Consider the following 27,907-nt stretch of genomic DNA (forward strand, 5'->3'; position numbering starts at 1 on the left):
CAATATGCTAGTTAAGTTAATAGCTTTGTACCATTGTATGTTTTATTGTCAAAATGTTAGGGTGTATTAATTAATAAAAAAATAAAATATAGTGAATTTAAGTCAAATCTATTTGTTTCATGTTTAAAAGCTTAATTCACATCATTTTTTTAATTCCAGTCCAGACAAAATGGTAGCGATTGTGAATTCGTCAATGGAAGTTTTGTGACCTGATGTGTTGATATGGAATCAGATGCTGGATGTGGTAGGGCATAATGATTGTCTTCCTGTCAAAGGCAAAATATTAAGTGCTCTGAGATTCTGGTGTGTAGAGAGCGTGTGATTTCCCTCAAAGGACGCGTTACAGCGTTGATACTTAAAAACTTAAACAACATCAGATCTTATGAATTTGTTAATCTTGTCCTTGAATGAAAAGAAGGCGAGAATTCGTTTAGAAGAACGGAAAACAAACATAATGCTTATATAAGAGAAGGCAGCGTTTTGAAGGGGCACTTAAATTGTGAGCGCATTGTAAGAGAGTATGAGCTTGTAAAGGGAAGGCAGAAATAGATAAGCGTCTTAAGCAAGATAATAGTTGGTTGTTTGGGAGAAAAGACGTTGTCATGAAAGCGGCGAACAGTGCTGTCAAAAAGTTCACAGGTGAAACTGTTGGAATGAAAGAATGCTTTGAGTGGGAGTTTTCAAAGCTTCAGAAGATATTGAAAGTACGATAAATAATAATAGAAATAAGGCAGCGTTTATATATGATAGGGATGAAGCTATGAAAGTGAGGGAAAATTCCATTTAAGGTGGGTTTGAAGTACACGGATGTCATGAATTTTCTGTCAGAATGTGTGATATTAATGTCAAGAAAAGGGGGTGCTTGTTATCTTGTTCTGTTTCAGATGTGAATGTAATGTTAGGTTGTTGTTGGTTGACAAACTTGAGGAACAAAGTTGAATGATCAGATGAGTGGAAAAGAAGAAAGCAGTCGTCAACGTAGCGTCTGTACCAAAGTGGTCAGAAAGATGGAAGGCAGTTATTTAACTATTTCTGTTCGTGATGTGGCATTGAAATGTTTGCAAAAAGTAGTAGGTGATCCTAAAGGTCTACTCATTGTAGTACCATATACTTATTGGTAGACTTGGAAAATTAGTCACAATAGATGAAATGGCAGTTTTTAGTTTTCACAGCTAATGTGGGCATGTTCTGCCGTTGGAAACGGGAAAAAACTTTGAATGAGGTCATGTTCGAGAATAAGTTTTTGAGAGTGATATCGATTGTTTCATCCACATGTACGTTAGTAAACAGCGACTTTACGTCAGAGCTTGCCACAAAAACAATGTTTAAGTTCATGTTGCAGTTTAAGAGTTCTTGCACGAAAGACAAGAAGGTTTTGATGATGTGAGTGCGGGTTGTGAATGGAGTTAGCATATTTGGGACGAAGAATTTAGCTATTTTATATGAAATATAGAAATGCACGGTTGATGTATGATAGTATGGATCTGATGGTCAATTTATGAATTTTTGGTAATCCCTATTAAAAAACCTATACGGGATCCGGTGAGTTTCTTATACGTACTTTTGTTGATGGCGATTTACGGAAAATAGGCCTTCAGTTCTAATTTCACTTTTTTTCGATTTGTAAAGCGATAATTTGCAATTTTGTGATAATTTGCAAGATTTGGAAAAAAATTACAGGAACAAATCCAAGATTTTTACTTTTACAGATGCCTTTTGCCTTTGATATCTTTGTTAAAGTATTAAAATTTAATCCTGTAAAAATAAATATCTTGGATTTGTTCGTGTAATTCTTTTTTCAAATCTTGCTACATTTACACTGTGTAAAAGGAATTTCTGAAATCCATAATTCATCCTGAAATAGTTACTATTTACTGTCACCCTTTGCATCTTTGACTTGTAAAAACATCCTGAAGATTTTGTCCCTTTTTTTCTACTTGAAAGTGTTCCGGTTTCAACATCCTCACCGTTGCTTCCTTTATCTCTGAAGATTACATTACGTTTTTTTCTACCTGCGGTGACGTATTTTGTAAAAACAGAATACAAAGAGTAGCGATAAAGTTATTGTAATTAGAAACGAATTTTAATGGCTGTTAACTCTTACATGAGAAGATGAAAGTTGACTGACAAAAAACGTATAAAATCTAGATCTTTGAGGAAAGTTATTTTTTTCGTTCAGTTATAATAATGGCGGCTGAAAAGAATAAAATAAAATGCAAATATCGCCAGTCCGAGGTTTTACTCCAACAATGCAAATTTTGTAACGCAATTCATTATTCATTTCTTTAGAAAATTGAATTAACTCATTGTCTTTCCAGTCATTGAATGTAGAAATATTTTCAGTGAAGGAGAAAAAAGTGGCTATATCCAATATGTATGGATATAGGGCAGGAATAAGAACATTTTTTGTCAGTATGCTGGCATCCTTTGATGTAGTAGCTATATAATAATCATTACAATTTTTCTCTCACCAGTACAACACGGCAGGTTCATTCGACATCATAAAAGTGATATATCATCAGTCAAAGTCTTGAACTTCATAGCTTGTACAATGACGATCAATGAAAGTGTTGCAAGGAAAATGCGCAAGTGATTCATATTGTCAGCAAAGTTTCTATCAGAAGACAAATGATTTCATGTAAGTACATTTCATTTGTTTGAATTTGCAATGAATTTTGACTATACTTCATCTAATAACAATAACACAACAACAAAACACATGCAATGCTTTCTCAATAACTGAGTTTGCAAAAGCCTGTGCAGACTGATCTTAACTCAATCAATTAAATCACAGAAGAGAATTTACAAATCATTTATAAATATATATTAAAAAAAGCTAAAACATTCATTTTTAATTTGTCTGTTTGCATTGTTCCTTTTTTACAAATAACTTATAGGATTGTTTTTTTGTTTGAATTGGCTCATGAAAATCTCAGAGACATTTGTGAATCTCTCAAGCAGGTGCCACGTACTGATCTTCTCTAATATTTTCTAGGGCAGAGCCGCCTCTATTGATATGTACAACCGTGTAAAACTGACACTAAAGTGTGTTTAAGCAAACGTTTCGTATGTTCAAAATATTTGTATAAATTTTTGCCTTTAACTTACATCAAATCAAATAGTGTTATTCTGTAAAGGTTCGTAAAAGTGCAAGCCGCATAGGTTCAACATATTTTAATGTCGTTAGAGAAGCGGGCCACAGTAGGTCATGCAGAACATATTGTTAAAGTATATATTTTCAATTTACTGTACAATGCACTAATCCTATTGAAAGTATTTTAGCCACAAATATACTTTACAAATTTCTAACTAACAGCGTTGCTACAAGAGTATGTTGAATTTTAAATATATTCCTTAAATATTTGACTTACCTTAGATCTGCCACTGTGTCCTTTGTATGAATCACTTTGAAGAAAATTGCCTCTGAGGTTATAGTTTCTATTCTGCTTATTTAATATGCATGACTAAACACTATGTTTTGTTAAGTAATACGCATGTAGTCAGGTATGAGGCGCCATGTGTAAAAATTATATATGAAAGCTATATGTGAATTTTCTCGTGGTTTGATACAAATGAAATGGTATAATTGTTTATTTACTAATAAACATATTAAACTTAATTGATTATTTATAAACCAGCATACGAATCAAAATTCTTATTTCTAAACAATTAATTGATTATTTATATAGAAGCATTTCATGACACTGCTTTATTGCTCATACTAAGTATATTGCCTTTCTTTATTCTTCACGAAGTTTAACCAGTGGCAAAACTAGAACACTAAATTTTTTTGGGGAGGGAGAATTATCGTATATTCAGCTCATTCTTTTGATATTAAAATTGCTAGCAAAGAAAATCAATAGGACAGAGCTGAAAATGTAAATATTCAGCCCCCCCTCCCAATTAGCGTTCTAGTTTTGCTCCAGAGTTCAACAGATTTCTTTGATACAAAGAGGCTTTGAAACATCACTGACCTTCTTACCCCTTCCCGTCAAAAAAGTACAGGGCTTAGGTAGCTCCTTTATTTATTAGTATTTGACTTTGTAAAAAGTTAATTCGTGTTTATGTTTACAATTATCATGAAATATAATTCGTTATTCCCGCCGAGAGTTTTAAGGAAGGCTACAATTCGTTTGTCAAAATAAAGTATAAGGAAGAAGGAAGGTGATCTGAAGAAAGGAAAATATGCTTTAAATAAATCTAGAATGTAAACTTGAAAAATAATTTTGCTGCATAAGTGTATAATTAAGGAAATGATTCTACATTAACTAACAAAGAGGTTTACCGATTAATCAAAAAATTTCAAGTAACAAGACAACTGTATTTATACTGTGTAAAAGGAAATTCTAAAATCAATCATTCATCTTAAAATAGTTTTTATTTCAAAATCTTTACTTTTGTGTCCTTCAACACTGAAGATTTTGCTACGTTTTTTTCCCTTTGAAATAATTCCAATTTCACCAACCCCAGCCTTGGCTTCTTTGTCACTTAGGATTTCATCACGTTTTTTTCCCTTTAAAATAATTCCAATTTCACCAACCCCAGCCTTGGCTTCTTTGTCATTTAGGATTTCATCACGTTTTTTCCCTTTGAAATAATTCCAATTTCACCAACCCCAGCCTTGGCTTCTTTGTCATTTAGGATTTCATCACGTTTTTCCCTTTGAAATAATTCCAATTTCACCAACCCCAGCCTTGACTTCTTTGTCATTTAGGATTTCATCACGTTTTTTTCCCTTTGAAATAATTCCAATTTCACCAACCCTATCCTTGACTTCTTTGTCACTTAGGATTTCATCACTTTTGTTCTCACCTACTACGAAGTATTGAACAATAACAGGTTACAGAGTTAAGATGCAAAGTTCTTGAGATTAGAAATAAATTAAAATGGTTTTTATATCTACTATATCAGATGATAAAAGTCGACTAAAAAAATGTATTAAATTCCCATCGACAGTGGTGAAGCCAGTCCCATCTTTCCCATCTTTTATTCCAACAATGAAAAATTGTAAAGTATTTATTATTTCAATCTTCAGAAGATTAATATGACTCATTGTCTTTGCAGTGATTGAATGAAAATTATTTGCATTGTAGGAGAGAAAAACTTGCTTGAAAGGTAATGTATGCATATACAGCAGGGATGAGATTATTTTTTTGGTAAGTCAGCTTGCATCCTCTGATGTAAGAGATGAAAGTCTTTAAAATTTTTCTCTTACCTCCACGACAACACACCCTTAGATGTAATCGACAACATAAATCTGGTTTGTCGTCAGTCAAAGTCTTGTACTTCATCGCTTGTGCAATGACGATCAATAAAAGTGTTGCAAAGAAAATACGCAAATGATTCATAACGTCAGCAAAGTTTCTAAAAGAAAATAATGGGTTCCGTGTACCTAAATTACTTTTGTTTGCATTTTCAATGAGTTTAAACTATCCTTGATAATGCTTTATTAAAAAAGCAACAATACAAAGCGTGTGTTGATTCTTCAGTAGCCAAGTTTACAATATCTAACGCAGACCGATCTGAGCTCAATCTATTAGACCACCGAATGAGATTGTGTAAATTATTCGTCACACCATGTCATAGGAAAAATCAAAACATTTTTTCTAATCTTACCTATTTTGCATTATTTCTAATTAACAAAAAAATCTAAAGATTTTTCCGTCTTTCAACTGGCTAAGGCAAACATTAAATGTTTGTTAAACTCTCAAGCAGGTACAACACAATTTTCTCGGTCTCAGGTTTCCACTGATCAGCTCTCGTGTTCTTCCAAATACCTTTTCTGTTTGCAAACGATTTTACAAAAATAGCCAAATATATTTCTTAATTATCCTCGGTATATCTCTGTTTTTCAGATAACACTGACCTCGGTTTGAATAATTCTTGATATCATGCTCAACCTTACCAGTAGTTGTTAAGTAAACGGACATCGAGCAATTAGACTTCCAATAGAATTCTGATAATTTTACTTGATTTGTTACATACAATATAACAATAAACTTCCAAACAACTTTTTAGCTTTTTACTTTAATAGGGACTGAATGAGTAAAGAGCATTTGGCCGTGGTCCGGATGTGCTTAGTTTTAAATTGTCTGTTCATATTGTGTATCGAAAATGAATATTTAATTTGACATTGGATATTTGTATGAAACCAAGAGATTTTTAAAGTATAGTAGTTATAGTATGATTCCAAAGTATAGTTTTTAAACTTCATTACTCTTACATGTCAGAAGGTCAGAGTTATGTAATCTTGATTGGCTTTTTGCGTGAGTTTGCATGTGATCAAGTGCTTTTAAATTTAACAAATGTTTTTTTTTATAATTTTGTGAGTATAGTTACCGCTGGCCATAGTGAACTAATGATTGAAATTTTGGACTAAAATTAAAACTTAATGGAGAATATAACGAAAAATTTTTGTTTTTGTGATTTTCCTTTTTAATTGTCCATCTCTTTAAACACTTTATAAACTATTCGTATTTGAATGATGGAGAATTCTAACAAAACAACAATTCGAAACGAAATGATTTAAAATAACCTTCATTTAAATACCAAGCACTTGCATACGCGTTAGTTAATTTTCTTAAAATTTGTCATCTTGTACAACATGTACCATAATTTGATCCCATGTGCTCCAAATGTTTTTTTAGCTGAGTCATTTTTTGTGGAAGCTATTTTGAAAGTGTTTCTTGGTAACACAATTTTTATGTTAAAAATGTTTATTATTTGCCAAAATTTATAATAAGATAACCTATTGGATGTTCAACTTACTATTTATACCGAATGCTTTTGCAAATCTTGCTTGCTGATGTCTTTAGCGATGTTTTTGTAACCATTCCGTTTTTTTAGAGCTACATACTGTATAGCCTACTAGAAGGGAGGCGGAATGATTTATATAAAAAATGAACAGATTGGAAAACATCGCTTTAAAGACATCACTGCGCAAGATTTGCAAAAAATTTCGATTGGATTCCTAATGGTTTATTTGATAGTAAAATTATTGCAAATTTTTCATTTTTAAATGCCTTAATTCTCCTCGATATAACTGCGATTGGGATGCCTAGCGAAAGGTTATAGCACTATGTGTCATATTTAAGATGTGTTGTTTTAAGCTAGCCTACGGCCTTCAATTGCTATTTACTTTGTCCTTTTTGTGCGTAAGAAATTTCAAACGGACTTCTCAGCAACACAATTCTCACTCTAAAAGTGATTAATATAAATTACAGTTAGATGACCCAGGGGGAGTCCAACAACCTACTCCACGAAAGCTTTTTGCATATCTTGCACGCTGTTCACTTTGGTGACCTTTTTCCAACTATTCCGTTTTATGCATTCTGTATAGAAAACTACACCACAATAATTCAAATACAATAAACGCTTCGGGAATGTGGTCAAAACATATTGAAACCTTTAAAAAGCTATTCCGATTGAAGGGCGATAGCTTTAAAAAATTATTGCTAGATTCAAAATGAGCAATGATTTTCCTTCCTTTCAAATACCAGGACACATTGGTTAAGAGAACAAACTTTTAGAGACACCAATCAAGGGTGACTAAATATTCTACTTTGGTAAGATTTTAGTATCAAATAGCAATCTTTGCATTTGATAAAACATTTGACAGCATATATCTTTAAAAGAAAAGATGAAATTTTATTAATTTTATCTAAAACTACCTTAAGTAAAAGTACTACTACCTTAGTATTACTACTGTAAAAAATGTACTACTGTTTTATTTGATCTGCTGTTTCTCATCCAAAGAGCTCTCCTTGATGTGGTGTAAGAAGTGAAGTGAAAGCTAATATATATTCCTTAATTAATATGCAAATGTGCATAAATATGTTATTCATGATTGATAATTCAACAGTTCTACGTATACATAATTTTTGAATTAATTAAACTTAAATTAAAGAAAGTTCTTAAGAAATTTTTAACCCTTGAATGGGATTTGTCATATCTAACACTATATAGTGCTTTTTGATCATTTGGCATTGATTCATATGTCTTTACAAATTATGTAGTTATTGCTAGAAGTGAAGAAACAAAAAAGTCTTCCACGATCTATTTAGCGTTGGTTTAAATTCTTCGTCTTTTAATCAAGGTCAGAATTAATTTTAGTTTGTTGATTAATGACATGGCATCTACAAGTGCGACCAGCATGCACGAAGTAAAAACTCGATCTTCACTTCTCCGTGCTGATGTGACATAGAACTTTGAAATAGTTGTTTATAAGTAAATGGGAAATCATCTTTTCACGATTCTAAAATAAAACAGACCTCTAAAATTCATAAATGAAATTCCACGGCAAATTAGAATAAAGTGGATTTTTAAAGGCGCAAGAAGCTTTTGCTGTTGGATCAGGATAATTGATTATTTATTTTTATGAAACTAATTGTCACTTTAATTTCTTTAAGCCCTCTTATAATTTTTTCGATATCATTTGTTAAAATTAGGTAAAAGAAACAGTGAAGGTGATCTAGGAGAAGTAAAATATTGTTCACGCAAAACTAAGATCTGAACTCGATAAACCATTTTGCTGCTTGAAAGTATTCAAAGCGATTTTTCTTAAACTAGCAATCACATTATAAACAACTACCTTCATATTGTGCAAAAGATAGTTCTGAAATCCATCATTTCTGTAGCGAAGCCAGCCCGTTTTTATTCCTACAATGGACGACTTTGTGCTTGATCACGGGAAAAACAAGGAATGGAAGTAATTATCTATAAAGAAATGAATAGCAATTTTGAATAAAAATATGCATTGGTGGAGTAAAATATCGTATTTATCGTAAATTAGTCCTGTTTCACAGTCATCGTCGTTACCTTCTTCATTACTGAAGACTTCCTCACATTTTTACCACCTAAAACATTTTCCTTTTCACCTCTCCCATTAATCGGAATAGTTTTAACTAAAGGTTTCAATATGTTTTGATGACATTTCCGAAGCGTTTATTGTCACCAAAGTGATCGGCGTGCAAGATCTGCAAAAAGCTTTCGTAGAATAGGTCATTGGACTTCCTCTGGGTCATCTAATTGTAAATTATATTAATCACTTTTAGAGTGAGAATTGTGTTGCTGAGACGTCCGCTTGAAATTGCCTCCGCACAAAAAGGACAAAGTAAATAGCAATTGAAGGACGTAGGCTAGCTTAAAGTCAACACATGTTAAATATGACCATGGTACTATAACCGTTTTGTTAGGCATTCCAATTCCAGTTTGTATTGAGAAGAATTAATGCATTTAAGAATGACAAATATGCAAATATTTTACTGTCAAATAAACCATTAGAAAAGCAATCAAACTTTTTTCACCGAAAGTTTTTGCAAATCTTGCGCAGTGATGTCTTTAAAGCCATGTTTTCCAATTTGCTCATTTTTTTATAAATCATTCGGTCTCCCTTCATGTAGGTTATACATTATGCAGTTGTAAAAAAACGGAATGGTTAGAAAAACAGCGCTAAAGACATCAGCAAGCAAGATTTGCAAAAGCATTCGGTATAAATATTAAAATGAACATCAAGTAGGTTATCTGATTAAAAACTGTTGCAAATAATAAACCTTTTTAACATAAAAATTGTGTCACCGAGAAACACTTTCAAAATAGCTTGCAAAAAAAATGACACAGCTAAAAAACAGTTGGAGCACATGGGGTTAAATTATTGTACATGTTGTTCAAGCTGACAAATTTTAACAAAATCGCCTAATGCGTATGCGAGTGCTTAATATTTAAATGTCGGGTTATTATAAATCTATTCCTTTCCAATTGTTGTTTTGTTAAAATTCTCCATCATTCAAATACGAATAGTTTATAAAGTTTTTAAAGAGATGGACAATTGGAAAGGAAAATCACAAAAGCAAAAATTTTTCGTTATTTTCTCCATTAAGTTCTAATTTTCTCCAAAATTTCAATCATTAGTTCACTATGGCCAGCAAAAAATATACTCACAAATTTATAAAAAAAACATTTGTTAAGTTTAAAAGCACTTGATCATATGCAAACTCACACAAAAAGCAAATCAAGATTACATAACTCTGACCTCAAGACATGCAGGAGTAATGAAATTTAATATAACTATACTTTTGGAATTATACTATAACTACTATACTTTAAAAATTCTCTTGGTTTCATGCAAATATCCAATGTCAAATTAAATTTTTTTATTTTTCGATACACAATGTGAACACACAATTTAAAGCTAAGCATATCCGGACAACGGCCAAATGCTCTTTTCTCATTCGGTCCCTATAGACCATTGGGCGAAGCTGTAATCTTTTAGTTTTGCTCTTGCGAAACGAAACTGCTTAAATATTCAGTATGTTGTAAATTACTGTGTCATAAAATATTATCAAACTTTTGTTCCGAGATTTTCAATGCAAAATGTCAAACTTTTAGTAATTTTGTTGTTTTTTTGAGCCAAAGGGTCTATTAGAGACAACAAAGAGCATAAAAAAATTGTGTGTGTATAAGTAAGGGTGTGTTGTTGATAAGGTTTAACACAAAACGGCATTCAAGTTCACGCAAAGGTCAAACAAAAAGCAGTTTAAACTATATTTTGTACTACATTCAACGATGTAGTCTACCCTTTATGTCAAAAAAATTTGGTCTTCCGATGACAAATCAAAAATTCAAATCTTGAAGCAATGTTTTCATTTTATATTTTAGGTAACATAGGCAACCAGTTACTAGCTAGTATGTGTCAAGTGTCACGCAGAAAAAACTGTCCACGCGAGACACATGCATACGATGCGAAAAGCAGCTTTTACTTACAGTTTACTGTTTGTCTGTTAAGACGAACTGAACCGTAAAGTTGTCCGGACGAGTAATTCGTTTTATAAGAATATTTATCCTTCCGACGATTTAAGAGACACATCAAAAAATTCGATCGTCTTAAGTCGTCCAGACGTATCATCCGTCTTTAGGCTGTTGCAGACGTATTATCCATCTTTAGACTGTTGCTGACGTATCACCTGTCTTTAGACTGCACGGATGTTACGTCATTTAATCAACAAAGCAAAACCAAATGAAAAATAGTAAGACACGTAAATAAATGTATCACAAATAATAAATTTTTTTGTTTAGGCACATGCAGTTATAGCAATTGATTGCATGTATAGTCTGATTAAATAAGAATAAAACACTATATAGTGTTAAAATATGACAGATTCCACTCAACGTTTGTATACAACAAACAAACAACATTTGTATACCGTCCAGTATTAATCCCCGCGAGGGGGGTTGACCGGTCCATGAATTTTTCTACGCCAAACGTCTCTATCTCTCGCCATATCTCTCGTTATACCCATCACCTTCATATCACTGTTCACAGCATCGATCCATCTCCTTCTTGGTCTACCTCGTTTGCGGACTCCATCAACATTCATATGCAACGTTCTACGAATTTCAGCACTTTCCCTCCTTCCACATGCCAAAACCACCTCAAACGCTGGCGCCTTATCCAATTCTCGATACACTCAACACCAACTTTCTCTTAATCTTTTCACTTTGAATCCCATCCATCAACGTTACACCACACATCATCCTAAGCATCTCTCCTTTCCGTCGACGCCAATCTTCTCAGGTCTCTGCTTTCGCGCCCAACACTCTGCTCCATATCCCAAAACACTTCTAACACATGCCTTGTACAATTTTCCTTCTGCTTAAACGAAGTCGACTTTCCGCACAACATTCTCTGACAACTTCTAAACTCCACCACGCTGCTTGAACTCTGTTTCACCGCTTGCTCGCACCCTCCACCATCATTTAACACATCGCCCAGATATTTAAACTCCGATACACCTTCCAAACTCACGTCACCCAGTTCAAACCGTTCAATCCCGACTCGCCCACCACTTCGACACGTCCTGCACTTAAAATCAGTTACTCTTGTCAATGCACCACGGACACCTGAACATCTTCCATGAACTCACTTACTGCATTTCCCATACATTATCCACCCACCTAACCTTTCCCACACACACCATGGCCATTTGTCACTGTCCTTCACTTCCACCTGCCTCGAGCATCTGCCCTCGTCTTTTGCCTCATTCACTTTCAGTCCCTGGACTTCTATTGCCGTTTTCCATTCTCGGCACCATTCCATGACTTTTCTACTTCGACTCCGCCACCAAGACAATGTCATCTGCATACAACAAACACCAGCATCCTTTTCTTATTTCCTCTGTCAGTACATACATCACACAAGCAAACAGTAACGGCGACAAGACTGAACCTTGATGAACACCAACTTTTACTTCAAAAACACCAGATCTAACACCTTCCTCCGTAACCACCACCTCTACACCTTCATAAGTCTCCATAACTGCCTGAACCATATTCTCTGTCACACCTTTCTTTACGCAGCGCGTACTCGATCACCTTTCTCGGAACTCTATCAAACGCCTTCTCCAAACTACAAACACCATATACAATTCTCTGTCCTTCTAAAATTTCTCCTGCAGCTGCCTCAACACAAAACACGCATCCGTCGTTCCTCTCCCGGTATGAATCCATACTGCTCTTCCCCATCCGAACAACTTCCTCAACCTTCTTTCAAACACTTTCTACTATCTTCAACGCATGCTCCATCAGCTTAATAGTCCTGTAACTTTACATACCGTCGCTGCTCCCTTTCCCTTTGTACAGCGGGGACCAGACTCTTTCTCCATGTACTCGGCATCTTTGAGCCCTCAAAACCTCGTTCGCCATTACACAACTTTCTACGCATAGTTCATTGTCCAACATTTCGCTACCCACTCACTCGGTCCTGTCGCCTTTTCATCTTGGGCAGAGCCGTCGCCACCTCATCAACAGTCACTGTTTCCACGGCCCCAAAATTTCATCCGCTTCAACTTCCATTCCACTATTCCTACATTCATCAAACGGTCACAGTACGCCCTCCACATTCTAACCTGTCTCCAATACCTTCAACTCCTTATCGGTTCTGCACGCCGAGCACCCAAAATATCGTTCCTCCTTCTGTCCTTCTAATGTTCTAAAACAAAGCGTTTCGTCCATTCTCCTGTTTTACGAGAAGCTCTTTCTGATGCCTTCTATCGCTTTAGCCACCTCCTTTTGCGCCTTTTTTGAACGGATGTAATTGATCCATCTGCTTCAGTCACGATTTCCACCTTTAAATGCTAACTTTCGCGCCAATCATTTCTGCTGACTCGTTGATCCCACCACTATGCTCTGTTCTTCTACTACACCGCCTTTACTTCTACAACATACCTTTTCTCCGCTGCTGTTAAAACACCCTTTTCCAAGCACGTCCATCGTTCCTCCATTGTCTCTCACCTCAACATTCAATGTCGTAATTTCGTCACGGAAACACTGCTTCCCTTCATTCATCGTAACTTCCATAGCTTGCCTGCCTTTACCCTCAACCTTTCTCCTCTTCACCTTCCTGATTCTCCAGTCCATGACCAGCAGCTTGTGCTGGTCATACATTCTTCTCCTGCAATCACTTTTGCATCCTTCACGTTTTCCTCTTCTTCATTCACCAGTATATAATCCACCACCGTCCTACTGTCACCAGATTCATACGTCACAAGCTTGCTTTCTTCCTTTATAAACCACGTATTCACTACCACCAGCCCACAACTCGCTGCTAACTCCAATATCGCCTCGCCTTCAGCATTCATATCACCAACTCCAAAACCTCCATGCGCACAGTATCCTTTTACGCTTCCCACATGACCGTCCCAATCACCAAGCACACACATTGCCCTCTAATGTCTGCTCTCACTGCATACACGCTGTCGTAGAACTTTACTTCTCCTCCGAGCTTCGTCCAACCTGCGGAGCATACACCCACAACTCACAACTTCGGCCTCAATAACTACATCAACTCTCAGGACTCTGTCCGAAACTCTCTTCACTGCTACAACCAACTTCGCCCAATCCTCTCTTATCGCAAAGCCAACACCATTCGTGCCACTTCCGTTTCCCTTCCAAAACCACTTAAATCTCGCTCCATTATCTTCACCTTTATGACTATCGTACCTTCACCTTTAAACCTTACCTCCTGAAACCCACACACATCAACTTTCCTTCTCTTCAACATGTCCGCCACTTCTGCACTCCTTCCCTTCATTGTCCCAACGTTCACTGTGCCTACCCGAAGGGTGACACTTCCACCAACATTCGTAGAACCAACTCTCACCCCAAAGCTTTCAACTATCGATCCGAAGATTCTTCGCACCCCCTGCCCACTGAAGGGCTGCCGGGAACTGGGGGCCATGTCTTCTTTACCAAAGTTCATGAATTTTGTTGGAGCAAAAGTTTTACGGTAGGATGCCCTTCCTTACACCAACCCCTTTTAGTCGTCAGTCCTCTTTTACGACACGCAGAGGATACGTTGGCGCAATTCTAAGCCGGCAACCACACGGCACAACGTTTGTATAATAATATACAACTAAAAAAAAATTGGTTACAATAATATTGATGTAATAACCATATTACACGTTAATTAACATAGCTTGTTGATGATTGACATGTATAATTTGACATAAGATAAAGAAAAGTAAATGAAGATTAACACGATTCATATAAATACAGTTGTACATACGGATGTAGGGTCATAAGAAAAAATATGCAAATATATATACATATAAGAATATACATAAACGATAAAAGTTTCTCCGGATTTAAAGTGAGTTTTATTGAGCTTTCGACTCGTTGCTTCGAGCCTTCATCAGAATGAAAAATATTTATTTACACGTGCTTTTTAGCTTGGAGACGTTTAGAGCGTCTAATTGGATGAGTGGGTGGATTAATGTGATTGGATGGGGTGAAATAAAAACTACAAACAATACAAACACAAACAAAAACAAAAAAAACTACAAACAATACCAAAACTAAAACACTACACTCTAATATTATTAAGACCAATAATATTCACAATACACCAAAACCCATGGCAACGCATTTCACCCAATCCAATCACATTAATCCACCCACTCATCCAATTAGACGCTCTAAACGTCTCCAAGCTAAAAAGCACGTGTAAATAAATATTTTTCATTCTGATGAAGGCTCGAAGCAACGAGTCGAAAGCTCAATAAAACTCACTTTAAATCCGGAGAAACTTTTATCGTTTATGTATTAAATGCCTGGATTACAAATTTTCAAACTTATATAAGAATATATATAAATATAAATATAACCAAACTTTGTATCACACAATTCATTTGAAATTAATACTTATCAATTAATCGAAGTTTTAGTTTCTTTTTGAAATAAGAATAAGAAAAATTTTTTAGTGATTCATCAACACTGTTCCATATCTTAGTTCCAATAGACCGTATATTGAATTTCCCATAATTGGTACGAACTAAAGGTAGAGAATAATTTGCCTTAGAAGCTAACCGAATATTGTGGCTGTGCTTCTCCACTACTAGATTAAAGAAATCATTAAGTTCTTATGGAAGTTTTGAATTGTAAAAGTTATGTAAAAACAAGGTCGTATTGAGATAGACAATATCCTGAAATTTTAGTAAATTTAGTTTCTTGAACAGAGGAGTGGTATGTTCATCAAATTTGGAGAAAGTAGTTATTTTCACAGCTTTTTTTTGCAAAATAATCAATGGAGTTATAATGTATTTGTAATTATTTCCCCAAATGTAACGATATTTGGAAAGCAAGCAAATCTTCAATCTATTTACATCTCACACTTATCTCACTGAAGCGATCTCACATTAATCGGAAAAGTTTTAATGAAAGGATAAAATTTGTCCATGAAACGTTCATTTTTTTGACACTCGGTTTACGAGTAAATTACCTCTAGAGGAAAGATTTGAAATGACAAAGAACGCCGTTCTACAATGTTTTTTTCACATTTTAGACATTTTATGTTTGGTAAGATACTCAGGTCTGCCGCTACATTCTGACTACATGCGTATTACTTAACAAAATATAGTGTTTAGTCATGCATATTAAATAAACAGAATATAAAATATATCCGCTGGCGGAGGCAATTATCTTTAAAGTGACGAGCACAAAGGGACACAGTAGCAGATCTAAGGTAAGTCAAATATTTAGGGCATATATTTAAAATTCAAAAAGCTTTTGTAGCAACGCTGCTAGTTAGAAATTAGTAAAGTATATTTGTGGCTAAAATACTTTCAATAGGATTAGTGTATTGTACAGTAAATTGAAAATATACACTTTAACAATATGTTCTGCATGACCTACTGTGACCCGCTTCTCAAACGACATAAAATTATGGTCAAACTATATGGCTTGCACGTTTACGGACATTTACAGAATAACACTATTTCGTTTTATGTAAGTGAAAGGCAAAAATTTTCACAGATATTTTGAACATGCGAAACGTTTGCTCCAACAAATCTCTGTCGTAACTCTTTCTGGCAACCAAATCTGTATCTTGATTGATGATGACGTAGTAAATTGATGTATATATATACGGCTTGCAGCTAAGTTAAACAAGATCGATTTCTTATTTCGATCTGGTCTAAGCAACAATGTAAGGAATGCACAGTAAATAATTATTCATGACCTGATTACCGGTTTTCACGATTGACGGGTGTAAAAAAGAAGTTTCTGACATAAAAAGTAAATAAAGTAAAACATTTCGTAAGTTTCAGTGCACTTGATCACACTAACACCCACACAAAAAAATGCAAACCCTAATTACATAATCGTAACGTCGTGAAATTAAAAGAAATTACGATTTCTATATCGTCCAAGAAATATATATTTCAATAATGTGTTCTGCTTGACCTTCTATGAACCGCTTCTCTAACGACATTAAAATATGTTGAACCTATGTGGCTTGCACTTTTACGAACCTTTACAGAGTAACACTATTTGACTTGATGTGAGCGAAAGGCAAAAATTCACACAAATATTTTGAACATACGAAACGTTTGCTTAAACGCACTTATATCATAAGCTCGTAACTCTTTCTGGTGAGCAAAGCTTGTCTTGATTGAGCAGATAATGACATATAAATTAGAGTGCCCTCGGCGACTGGATATAATTATGTGTATTATTATTATTTCAATTAGGTCAAGGCAATAATGTAAGGAATGGACAGTAAATGATCATGCATGACCTGATTACGCATTCAAAGAGTTTTTCACGAGTGTAGAGAAAATATCTTTTTTTTAAAATCTCCTCAAGGTTTTAATGCTCCTCCAACTCTCAATCCATAATTTTACGGGCTGATGGGAAATACACTTAAAAAAGTAAATAAAGGAAAACATTTCGTAAGTTTCAGTGCACTTGATCACGCTCACACCCACAAAATAAAAATGCAAACCCTAATTAGATCATCGTAACGTCGTGAAATTAAAAGAAACTACGATTTCTATATCTTTCAAGAATTCTTTTCGTTTCATGCAGATATCAAACACAAAACTAAGCCTTAATCTTCCAATAGACATTGTTAATAAAGATTATTTATATTTCATAGCTACAAAAATCCAGACAACTGAGAATTCTCCTGTTACATCGGGCCTTTATATGGTTAAATGCCATAAAGTTGTGAGTAAATTAATCTAGTAAAATTGTAATATACTTTATTTTAAAAATGAAGGTAGCTTACTTTCTTTTGAACATAAATATTATTAGAAAATTTATTGCTGGTCATTTCCTAATTTACATATCTTAAAATCATGCTAATTTTTGTTGCTGTGCTGCAAACCTGCTGAATTTTCTAGAACAAACTTTATTCTCCCGAAAGCTGACTTGAAGACAGTCCTTTGTAGTTTTAGAAAATCTTTTCTGTAAGATGATTAGAAGTTTTTGTCATGCTGGAACATTTTATAATCAAGTTGAATTATAAGTTGTTATTATTATTATTCATTATCATAGTTATTAAACATTATTTGGCTATAGATATATCAATTAGTAAAGAATAATTGACAGAATTTTCATCAAAGTCTATATGCCACTTTAAGGTTCATAAGATAGCATTATGTATATATTTTACCAATGCTTTCTTGCTGTACTACAGCTTCCCTAAAAAATGCACTGCTATATACTCCATATACTCCAGTTGGTTTTGTTAATAATTTGTTTTATGAACTAACAGCGTGTCTGTAAATTAGAACTCAAATACTACTGAAAATTTAAATTATCATTAATGATTAATGTTATTTTGGAAACGATAAATATATGAGTTGCAGTTTTACACTGTTATACTTATCAGTAGAGGCAGCTCTGCCCTGGAAAATTTGAGAGATCAGTACGTGTCACCTGCTTGAGAGATTCACAAACGTCTCTGAAATTTTCATGAGCCAATTCAACAAAAAAAACATCCTATAAGTTATTTGTAAAAAAACAATAATGCAAACAAATAAATTTAAAATGAATGTTAGAAATTTTTTTAATATGTATTTATAAAAGATTTGTAAATTCTCTTCTGTGATTTAATTGATTGAGTTAAAATCAGTCTGCACAGGCTTTTCCAAATTCAGCTATTAAGAAAACAGCGCATGCGTTCTGTTGTCGTGTTATTGTTATTAGATGAAGTATAGTCAAAACTCATTGCAAATTCAAACAAATGAAATGTACCTACATGAAACCATTTCTCTTCTTATAGAAACTTTGCTAACAATATGAATCATTTGCGTATTTTATTTGCAACACTTTCATTGATCGTCATTGTACAAGCCATGAAGTTCAAGACTTTGACTGACGACACATCAAATATGTGTTGTAATTTAAAAATGCACTTTTGTTGTCCTGGAGGTAAGAGGAAAAATTTTAAAGATTTTCATCTATTACATCAGAGGATGCAAGCCGACTTACAAGAAAAAAATCTCTTCCCTGCTGTATATGCATACATTGCCTTTCAAGCAAGTTTTGACAAAAATTGTTCTAATTCTTCCCGTATATCCATACATATTAGATATAGCCAATTTTTTTCTCCTACAATGGAATATTTTTGCGTTCAATCACTAGAAACACGATGAGTTAATTTAATTTTCTAAAGAAATAAATAATGAATTGCATTACAAAATTTGCATTGCTGGAGTAAAACCTCAGACTGGCGATATTTACATTTTATTTTATTCTTTTCAGCCGCCATAATTATAACAGAACGAGAAAAAAAACTTTCCTCTAAGATCTAGATATTATATGTTATTTGTCAGTAAACTTTCATCTTCTCATATAAGAGTTAACAGCCATTAAAAGTCGATTCTAATTACAATAACTTTGTCGCTAATCTTTGTATTCTGTTTTTACAAAATACGTCACCGCAGGTAGAAAAAAACGTGATGTAATCTTCAGAAATAAAGGAAGCAACGGTGAGGATGTTGAAAGCGGAACAATTTCAAGTAGAAAAAAACGTGACAAAATCTTCAGGATGTTTTTCCAAGTAAAAGACGTAGAGGGGGATAGTAAATAATAACTATTTCAGGATGAATTCTGGAATTCAGAAATTCCTTCTACCCAGTGTAAATGTAGCTCTAATCGTGTAGTCATTTTTTTAAACTCTTGCACTTTTTTGTTTAACCTGTAATTTTGTTTGCTATTTTAAAATATCATCGCTTTAAATACACTCAAGCAGTAAAAATGTTTTGTCGAGTTAAGATCTTAGTTTTGTCTAAAGCTTATTTTCCTTCAGATTGTCTTCCTTATTTAAAATTATAAAACAGTCGAGAAGCAATATATTGATGAACATTAATTTCAGCACTAGCTAGTATAACCATTGGCCAGGTTTTTTCTTGGCATAAAGCTGTTAGGTTCAAGTTATTTCCAATTTCTCATCTTGCTGCAAGATTTGCAACGTTCATTCACGTATATGGAAATAGTGCATGATCGTGTTAAATATAACAGTGTACTTTAGTAATTACTGGGGATCCTAAAAATACATGGTGAGCTATAAATCGTGGCATGTTCATCCCAATTGTTTTGTTTCCAATAAAAATTTTTTTAAATTTTTTGTGGCGAACATGTTTCGGCAAACTTATGCCATCTTCAGTGCGGTTTAAAGAATGAAATATTTGCATAGAGATAATATATAACGAAATTTCATACATGACAAGTGTATAGACAAAAGAGATGGAAACGGAAGTTATTTACAATTATGTTGTGATTAGGAGTGTTAGGTTATTTACGAATTAAAGATAGTATTGCCATAGGCCAGGCGCATAAATTGTTGCCATTATCATGCATATGTTTTTAATGTATGTTCATGTCCTCTGCACTGACTAGAAGTTCAGATATAAGTAATCGGTATGACAGTTGAATCACCAACAATGTTTTTTCAGTCATCCCATTGACTTAGTTAATCACTAGTACATGTGTGCAGCATGATTATCTTTAGTGGTGCGGTATTCGAGTTTCCTTTTGCAAGGAAGCAAAACAATGAGATCATGAAGCTTTCTATTTTTCTCGCTGCAGTTTCTCAACAAATATCTTGTAACCCAGTTTGTCTACTGATACTTCGACCTTTATATGTTTCCTTAAAGACGCATACAAATTTCTCATTGTGTAATAAACACTGTGGCATAATACTGCAGCGTTTTCTAGTCCAGCAACTTGTTCAATTAGCTTGGTATTCTTATGCATCATGGTTTTCTAAAACAATTTTTTTTTCATTCTTGAAGAAGTTGGACGCATGTTTACTAGCCAAATCGGGTAAATACCGAAGTACCGTTTCTTTTTTTATTGTCAGAATTGTAGATCTGATATCAATATTATCTCTAAAAAGGTAACTTCACTTTCTCACCATAACTGTTTCTTCAGATACGACAATAGCATATTTCATCAGAGTAAAAAGCTTCGTATCCGTTTCTTCAATTCATGTACGATGAAAGAAGCACTACTATACGATAACTTCTCTGCAAGTGGACGAAATTTGCTCTTTTTTAAATGACGCTTTTAAACCTCGAGAAGTGATGAAAGTATGTATATTCCTTTTTGCATGTCCTTTTTAGAGCAAATTATAGCCAGCATTACAATGTCCACGTCTGTAGAAAAACCTCTTTTCTTGCAAATTTTGTCACGGTGATATGGCTCATGTTACCAGAAGTTACGGTCAGTGGTAAGCCAACATGAAATTGAAAAAATATTTGTGCGCAAGGAAAGTTGTATTAATGGTTTATAAGTCAGAGACCTTAAATATATGAACCTGTGGGCTGTGGTGAAATTTCACTGTCTGAGTTATAGTTTTTTGAAATATCTGGTACGTTTTTATCATATATATTGTATAACGTTTTTTTATCAAGGGCATTTATACGTTAATATTCAGAGTTGGAAATATGTCATAAATTTTGCATTATGATGTGGGACCTGAAAAACAATATGTCTTTGTCAAATGGCCTATACAACCAATCCTTTTTTTGTCAGCAATTTCTTTTATATATCATCATTATTAGCAAACAATTCAATAATGTAAATTGACATCAATGTTTCTAGTACAGCAAACTATAGTAATATTTCACAAGCGAAGATAAAGATGTCGTTTTCACTCAAACACGTATAATATATATGTTTGTTTTCATTGGACAGGTATAATAATGTGATATAAATATTAGGGTGGTTCAATGGGAAAAGGAACTGGGATAAAAGAAAACGCTGACCTTGATTTGTCGAACAAATTGAGCATTTGTGAAGAGTTGAAGGAGATGACCGACAAAATTAAAGAAGAAATCATCTAAAAAATAAAACATAATTCCCACAAGTTTTTCATTATCAAGCCAGTTTCTCAAACCAAATTTGCTGCGAACATGACAATTAAAGGTAACCATGGTGAAATTGACATGGACCTTTTGCCAACGTTTCATTTTTCAGGTAACTAATGTCTACTAGAACATATTTGAAAATTTAGCGATCATCTGCCTAAGACGTCTATAATAGGGGATAAATTGGCGTGAAATGAGCTTACGCTCAACGTGTTTACGACGTTGGACTTTGTGATAGCTAAATTTTTCTAATTATAGTTGATAACTATAAAGCAATGATTATCTCTCTCATGACTTTTTGGTCTCCTAACTTATTTAGATTTGGGAAGTCTTTACAGCAAAATATAATCCGTTATTCCCGCCGAAAATTTTAAAGAAGGCTACAAATCGTTTGTCAAAATAAAGTATAAGGAAGAAGGAAGGTGATCTGAAGAAAGGAAAATATGCTTTAAATAAAGCTAGAATGCAAACTTGAAAAATGATTTTGCTGCATAAGTGTATAATTAAGGAAATGATTCTACATTAACTTACAAAGAGGTTTACCGATTCATCAAAAAATTTCAAGTAACTAGACAACTGCATTTATACTGTGTAAAAGGAAATTCTAAAATCCATCATTCATCTTAAAATAGTTTATATTTCAACATCTTTACTTTTGTGTCCTTCAACACTGAAGATTTTGCCACGTTTTTTTCCGTTTGAAATAATTCCAATTTCATCAACCCCAGCCTTGGCTTCTTTGTCATGTAGGATTTCATCACGTCTTTTTCCCTTTGAAATAATTCCAATTTCACCAACCCCAGCCTTGGCTTCTTTGTCACTTAGGATTTCATCACGCTTTTTCTTACCTATTACGAGGTATTGTATAAAAACAGGTTACAGAATTAAGATGCAAAGTTCTTGAGATTAGAAATAAATTATAATGGTTTTTTTATATCAGATGATAAAAGTCGACTGTAAAAATGTAGTAATCTCCCATCGACAGTGGTGAAGCCAATCCCATGTTTCCCATCTTTTATTCCAACAATGAAAAATTGTAAAGTATTTATTATTTCAATCTTCAGAAGATTAATATGATTTATTGTCTTTGCAGTTATTGTATGAAAATTATTTGCATTGTAGGAGTGAAAAACTTGCTTGAAAGGTAATTTATGCATATACAGCAGGGATGAGATTATTTTTTTGTAAGTCGGCTTGCATCCTCCGAAGTTGTCTTCTTACCTTCATGACAACACGCCTTTATTTGTAATCGACAACATATATCTGATTCGTCGTCAGTCAAAGTCTTGTACTTCATCGCTTGTGCAATGACGATCAATGAAAGTGTCGCAAAGAAAATAGTAAAATGATTCATAACGTCAGCAAAGTTTCTAAAAGAAAATAATGGGTTCCGTGTAACTACATTACTTTTGTTTGCATTTTCAATGAGTTTTAACTATCCTTGATAATGCTTTATAAAAAAAGCAACATACAAAGCGTGTGTTGATTCTTCAGTAGCTGAGTTTACAATATCTAACACAGACCGATCTGAGCTCAATCTATTAGACCACCGAATGAGATTGTGTAAATTATTCGTCACACCATGTCATAGGAAAAATGAAAACATTTTTTTTAATTTTACCTATTTTGCAATATTTCTAATTAACAAAAAAATTAAAAAAATCAAAAAATCAAATTTTATCCGTCTTTCAACTGGCTAATGCAAACATTAGAAGTTTGTTAAACTCTCAAGCAGGTACTACACACTTTGCTCGGTCTTAGGTTTCCACTGATCAGCTCTCGTGTTCTTCCCAATGTCTTTTCTGTTTGCAAACGATTTTGCGAAAATTGCCAAATATTTTTCTTTATTGTCTCAGTTTTGCTTTGGCAGATAACATTGACCTCGGTTTGAATAGTTCTTGATATCATGCTCAACCTCATCCATTAGTTGTTAAATAAACGGACATCGAGCTATTAAGCTTCCAATAAAACTCTGCCAATTTTACTTGATTTTTAACATAGAATGAAACAATAAGTTTCCAAACAACTTTTAAGCTTTTTACTTTAGAAGGGACTGAATGATAAAAAAAGCATTTGGCCATGGTCCGGATGTGCTTAGTTTTAAATTGTGTGTTCACATTGTGTATCGAAAAATGTCAAATGAAAATTTAATTTGACATTGGATATTTGAATGAAGCCAAGAGAATTTTTAAAGTATAACATTTATAGTATGATTCTTAAAGTATATTTTTCAATTTCGTTACTCCTGCATGTCTTAAGGTCAGAATGATATAATCTTGATTTGCTTTTTGTGTGAGTTTGCATGTGATCAAGTACTTTTAAACCTAACAAATGTTTTTTTTGTAATTTTGTGAGTATAGTTCCCGCTGGCCATAGTGAACTAATGATTGAAATTTTAGAATAAAATTTAAAAATTTAAAGGAGAAAATAACGAAAAATTTTTGTTTTTGTGATTTTCCTTTTTAACTGTCCATCTCTTTAAGCACTTTATAAACTCTTCGTATTGAATGATGGAGAATTCTAACAAAACAACAATCGGAAACGAAATGATTTAAAATAACCCGACATTTAAATATCAAGTACTCCCATACGCATTAGCCAATTTTGTTAAAATTTGTCAACTTGAACAACTTATACCATAATTTAACCCCATGTGTTCCAACTGTTTTTTAGCTGAGTTATTTCTTGTTCAAGGTAATTTGAAAGTGTTTTTTGGTAAAACAATTTTTATGTTAAAAATGTTTATTATTTGTAGCAATTTGTAATAAGATAACCTACTGGATGTTCAACTTACTATTTATACCAAATGTTTTGCAAATCTTGCTTGCTGATGTCTTTAGCGATGTTTTCCTAACAATTCCGTTTTTTACAGCTACATACTGTATAGCCTACATGAAGGGAGGCCGAGTGATTTATAAAAAAAATGAACAGATTTGGAAAACATCGCTTAAAAGACGTCATGCACTGCGCAAGATTTGCAAAAAATATCTTTAAAAGAAAAGACGAAATTTTATAATCCCTTATCTAAAAACTACCTTAAAGTATGAAGTACTACTACCGTTAGTATTACTACCTCTCAGTAAAAAGTAATAAAAAGCACTTACTTGTGTTTTATTTGATCTGCTGTTTCTCATCCAAAGAGCTTTCCTTGATGTGGTGTAAGAAGTGAAGTGAAAGCTAATATATATTCCTTAATTAATCTGCAAATGTGCATAAATGAGTTATTCATGATTGATATTTCAACAGTTCCACGTATACATAGTTTTTAAATTAATTAAACTTAAATTAAAGAAAGTTCTTAAGTAATTTTTAACCGTTGGGTGGGATTTGTCATATCCAACACTATATAGTGCTTTTTGATCGTTGTCCATTTATTGATATGTCTTTACAAATTATGTAGTTGTTGCTAGCAGTGAAGAAACAAAAAAGTCTTCCACGCTCTATTTAGCGTTGGTTTAAATTATTCGTCGTTTAATCGTAAAACTTGATCTTGACTTCTCCGTGCTGATGTGATATAGAACTTTGAAATAGTTGTTTATAAGTTAATGGAAAATCATCTTTTCACGATTCTAAAACAAACAGACCGCCAAAATTCATAAATGAAATTCCACGGCAAATTAGAATAAAGTGGATTTTTAAAGGCGCAAGAAGCTTTTGCTGTTCGATCAGGATAATTGATTATTTACTTTTATGAAACTGATTGTCACTTTAATTTCTTTAATTTCTATAATTTTTTCAATATCATTTGTTAAAATTAGGTAAAAGAAACAATGAAGGTGATCTGAGAGAGGTAAAATATTCTTCAAGCAAAACTAAGATCTGAACTCGATAAACCATTTTGCTGCTTGAAAGTATTTAAAGCGATTTTTCTTAAACTAGCAATCAACATTATAAACAACTACCTTCATATTGTGCAAAAGATAGTTCTGAAACCCATCATTTCTGTAGCGAAGCCAGCCCGTTTTTATTCTTACAATGCAAAATTTTGTGCTTGATCACAGGAAAAACAAGGAATGGAAGTAATTATCTATAAAGAAATGAATAGTAATTTTGATTAAAAATATGCATTGGTGGAGTAAAATATCTTATTTATCGTAAATTAGTCCTGTTTTACAGTCAACACCGTTACCTTCTTCATTACTGAAGACTTCCTCACATTTTTACCACCTAAAACATTTTCTTTTTCACCTTTCCCATTAATTGGAATAGTTTTAATTAAAGGATTCAATATGTTTTGACCACATTCCCGAAGCGTTTATTGTATTTGCATTATTATTGGTGTAGGTTTGTATACAGAGTACATAAAGAACTGAACAGTTAGAAAAAGGGTGAAATGATCTTGCGCGCTGATCACCAAAGTGATCAGCGCCCAAGATCTGCAAAATGCTTTCGTGGAATAGTTTGTTGGACTTCCACTGGGTAATCTAACTGTAAATTATATTAATCACTTTTAGAGTGAGAATTGTGTTGCGGAGAAGTCCGCTTGAAATTGCTTACGCACAAAAACGACAAAGTAAATAGCAATTGAAGGCCGTAGGCTAGCTTAAAAACAACACATGTTAAATATGACCATGGTACTATAACTGTTTCGCTAGGCATCCCAATCGCAGTTTGTATTGAGAAGAATTAAGGCATTTAAGAATGACAAAGTTGCAATAATTTTACTGTCAAATAAACAAATAGAAAAGCAATCAAACTTTTCCACTAAAGACATCAGCAAGCAAGATTTGCAAAAGCATTCGGTATAAATAGTAAGTTGAACATCCAATAGGTATTCTTATTATAAATTGTTGCAAATAATAAACATTTTTAACATAAAAATTGTGTTACCAAGAAACACTTTCAAATTAGCTTGCACAAAAAATGAGTCAGATAAAAAACAGTTGGAGCACATGGGGTTAAATTATGGTATAAGTTGTTCAAGTTGACAAATTTTAACAAAATTGGCTAATGGGTATGCAAGTGCTTGATATTTAAATGTCGGGTTATTTTAAATCATTTCGTTTCCAATTGTTGTTTTGTTAGAATTCTCCATCATTCAAATAGGAATAGTTTATAAAGTTTTTAAAGGGATGGAAAATTAAAAAGGAAAATCACTAAAGCAAAAACTTTTCGTTATTTTCTCCTTTAAGTTTTAATTTTAGTCCAAAATTTCAATCATTAGTTCACTATGGCCAGCAAGAACTATACTCGCGAAGTTATAAAAAAATTTGGTAGGTTTAAAAGCACTTGATCATATGCAAACTCACACAAAAAGCAAATCAAGATTACATAACTCTGACCTCCTGACATGCAGGAGTAATGAAATTTAAAATAACTATACTTTAGGAATCATACTATAACTACTATACATTAAAAATTCTCTTGGTTTCATGCAAACATCCAATGTCAAATTAAATTTTCATTTTTCGATACACAATGTGAACACACTATTTAAAGCTAAGCATATCCGGACCACTGCCAAATGCTCTTTTCTCATTCGGTCCCTATAGACCATTGGGCGAAGCTGTAATCTTTTAGTTTGGCTCTTGCGAAACGAAATTGCTTAAATATTCAGTATGTTGTAAATTACTGTGTCATAAAATATTATCAAACTTTTGTTCCGAGATTTTCTATGCAAAATGTCAAAATTTTAGCAATTTTGTTGTTTTTTTGAGCCAAAGGGTCTATTAGAGACAACAAAGAGCATAAAAAAATTGTGCGTGTATAAGTAAGGGTGTGTTGTTGATAAGGTTTAACACAAAACGGCATTCAAGTTCACGAAAAGGTCAAACAAAAAGCAGTTTAAACTGTATTTTGTACTACATTCAACGGTGTGGTCTACCCTTTATGTCAAAAAAATTTGGTCTTCCGATGACAAATCAAAAATTCAAATCTTGAAGCAATGTTTTCATTTTATATTTTAGGTAACATAGGCAACCAGTTACTAGCTAGTATGTGTCAAGTGTCACGCAGAAAAAACTGTCCACGCGAGACACATGCATACGATGCGAAAAGCAGCTTTTACTTACAGTTTACTGTTTGTCTGTTAAGACGAATTGAACCGTGAAGTTGTCCGGACGAATAATTCGTTTTATAAGAATATTTATCCTTCCGACGTTTTAAGAGACACATCAAAAAATTGGATCGTCTTAAGTCGTCCAGACGTATCATCTGTCTTTAGGCTGTTGCTGACGTATTATTCATCTTTAGACTGTTGCTGACGTATCACCTGTCTTTAGACTGCACGGATGCTACGTCATTTAATCAACAAAGCA

At 33.4% G+C, this 27,907-nt stretch overlaps 1 protein-coding gene and 2 long non-coding RNA genes across 11 annotated transcripts; 1 reads left to right on the forward strand and 2 right to left on the reverse strand.

Annotated features, from left to right (window-relative positions):
• Nucleotides 1-1,813: 1,813 nt before the first annotated feature.
• Nucleotides 1,814-3,406, reverse strand: LOC124455494. 2 transcript variants are annotated; one of them, XR_006951880.1, is made up of 3 exons: nt 3,372-3,406; nt 2,472-2,614; nt 1,814-2,012 (listed from the first exon to the last, which is right to left on the reverse strand). It is a non-coding gene; the product is annotated as an uncharacterized LOC124455494 (long non-coding RNA). The 2 variants fall into 2 exon arrangements; XR_006951881.1 differs by having other exon boundaries at nt 2,105-2,614.
• Nucleotides 3,407-4,555: 1,149 nt separating this feature from the next.
• On the reverse strand, nt 4,556-27,826 carry LOC124455488. Of its 7 annotated transcripts, XM_047006124.1 has the most exons (4): nt 24,755-24,817; nt 22,872-23,020; nt 22,374-22,498; nt 4,556-4,762 (listed from the first exon to the last, which is right to left on the reverse strand). In XM_047006124.1, the coding sequence occupies exons 2-4, from the start codon at nt 23,002-23,004 to the stop codon at nt 4,649-4,651; spliced, it is 372 nt and encodes a 123-aa protein (XP_046862080.1). In that variant the 5' UTR covers nt 23,005-23,020; nt 24,755-24,817; the 3' UTR covers nt 4,556-4,648. The 7 variants fall into 7 exon arrangements, 1 of the variants encoding a protein (XP_046862080.1); XR_006951868.1 differs by lacking the exons at nt 22,374-22,498; nt 24,755-24,817 and adding an exon at nt 27,662-27,826 and having other exon boundaries at nt 4,662-4,815; XR_006951867.1 differs by lacking the exon at nt 22,374-22,498 and having other exon boundaries at nt 4,662-4,815.
• Nucleotides 15,984-19,537, forward strand: LOC124455489. 2 transcript variants are annotated; one of them, XR_006951873.1, is made up of 4 exons: nt 15,984-16,015; nt 17,429-17,499; nt 18,560-18,708; nt 19,224-19,537. It is a non-coding gene; the product is annotated as an uncharacterized LOC124455489 (long non-coding RNA). The 2 variants fall into 2 exon arrangements; XR_006951874.1 differs by lacking the exon at nt 17,429-17,499 and having other exon boundaries at nt 15,987-16,015.
• Nucleotides 27,827-27,907: the final 81 nt, after the last annotated feature.

This window comes from Xenia sp. Carnegie-2017, unplaced genomic scaffold (genome assembly GCF_021976095.1).
Source record: "Xenia sp. Carnegie-2017 unplaced genomic scaffold, XeniaSp_v1 HiC_scaffold_4, whole genome shotgun sequence".
NCBI classification, from domain to species: domain Eukaryota; kingdom Metazoa; phylum Cnidaria; class Anthozoa; order Malacalcyonacea; family Xeniidae; genus Xenia; species Xenia sp. Carnegie-2017.

Bases quoted from the DNA above. Each gene is read 5' to 3' on its own strand.
- LOC124455488 (XM_047006124.1), bottom strand. From the start codon at position 23,004: ATGAATCATTTTACTATTTTCTTTGCGACACTTTCATTGATCGTCATT. The intron at 22,499-22,871 runs GTAAGAAGACAA...ACCTCGTAATAG, and splicing joins AAAGGCGTGTTGTCATGAAG to GTAAGAAAAAGCGTGATGAA. The intron at 4,763-22,373 runs GTTGATGAAATT...GTCAAGGATAGG, and splicing joins ACAAAGAAGCCAAGGCTGGG to GTTGGTGAAATTGGAATTAT.